Genomic DNA, 1,040 nt, shown 5'->3' with positions numbered 1-1,040 from the left:
GAAACTTTGGACGCTTTTGGATTGTAGGCTCTTTTAGGGACCCAAAACGTGTTTGGCACTAAAAACTGACCTCGAAAATTTCCCATTAAGTATGTAGATACTTTCGCTTCCTTATAGGAAAGGTGAAGTAATACGTTCTTTTTGTTAGGAATGAGTACTGGATTACAATATATTTTAGGGCAGAACATATATAGGTTAGAATTTAGATGATTAGATAGGTAGTTTGTATGTAGTTAATGTTGGCGGTAGGCTTTTTAGGTGTTTTCAACTATACCTACAGTTTGCATCTCACAATAAAATAAATGAAATACTTGCTGACTTTTGGTCTTGTTTTGGTTTTGGATATAATTTCAGATCCTTGTCCCGCTAATTTCACCTCGGATAGTTAAGAACTGTTATCATATGAAGCGATCGACAGCTCAACTGGAAATCCTCAATGTCCATGTGTAAGAGTTTGGTGGAAATCTGGTGGAATTTGAACCAAAGAAAGAATCCTCTAGAAGTTGATTACCTTCCTCTTAGCTGACAAACACTTCAGAGGTATGTCCATAATCCTTTTATCTTGATATTATGATAAAATAATATAAATAAATGGATTGAAGTATTTATGAAAAAAAAAAAAAAATAAATATTAAATCACACTAGTGGGAAGGGAAGTGTAATGCGACGCGAAGAATCGCGGGGGGACTCACCTCGGTCACTCTGATGAGTGGATAATGATTACCTGGGACTAGGATACCAGATAAGAAATTTCAAAAGGAGGACATTTTGGCTAAAAAAAGGCGGACATTTCAACCAAAAGGAGGACGCAGAACATAATCAACACAAAAATCACCAGTATAATAAGTAGGTACATGATTTTTTTTTTTTTTATCTATGCATGTACAGTGAACCTAGGTACCTACATACCTACCACCTATTTATATACATACTAAATGTACGTACATTGTACATAGAGACATGGACTTAAATCTTCTCAAAATCATTTGGTATCTATCCTTTGTCCGTGAGGCAACCTGCTGTTGAGCAGGAAGGTGGCT

At 35.8% G+C, this 1,040-nt stretch overlaps 1 protein-coding gene across 1 annotated transcript in view; it reads left to right on the top strand.

Moving 5' to 3' along the window:
- The window catches only part of LOC103522334, a gene marked incomplete at both ends in the record, with an annotated part of 2,020 nt that extends 1,480 nt beyond the window's left edge, over nucleotides 1-540 (top strand). The window contains 5 exon segments of the mRNA XM_008487437.2: nucleotides 355-377; nucleotides 379-405; nucleotides 407-452; nucleotides 455-498; nucleotides 501-540. Coding sequence (XP_008485659.2) covers nucleotides 355-377; nucleotides 379-405; nucleotides 407-452; nucleotides 455-498; nucleotides 501-540 — 180 coding nt within the window.
- Nucleotides 541-1,040: the final 500 nt, after the last annotated feature.

The sequence above is a fragment of the Diaphorina citri genome, unplaced genomic scaffold (genome assembly GCF_000475195.1).
Source record: "Diaphorina citri unplaced genomic scaffold, Diaci psyllid genome assembly version 1.1 scaffold7968, whole genome shotgun sequence".
NCBI classification, from domain to species: Eukaryota; Metazoa; Arthropoda; class Insecta; order Hemiptera; family Psyllidae; genus Diaphorina; species Diaphorina citri.
The sequence above is the reverse complement of the archived record's forward strand: the minus strand, read 5'-3'. Positions and strand labels throughout refer to the sequence as shown.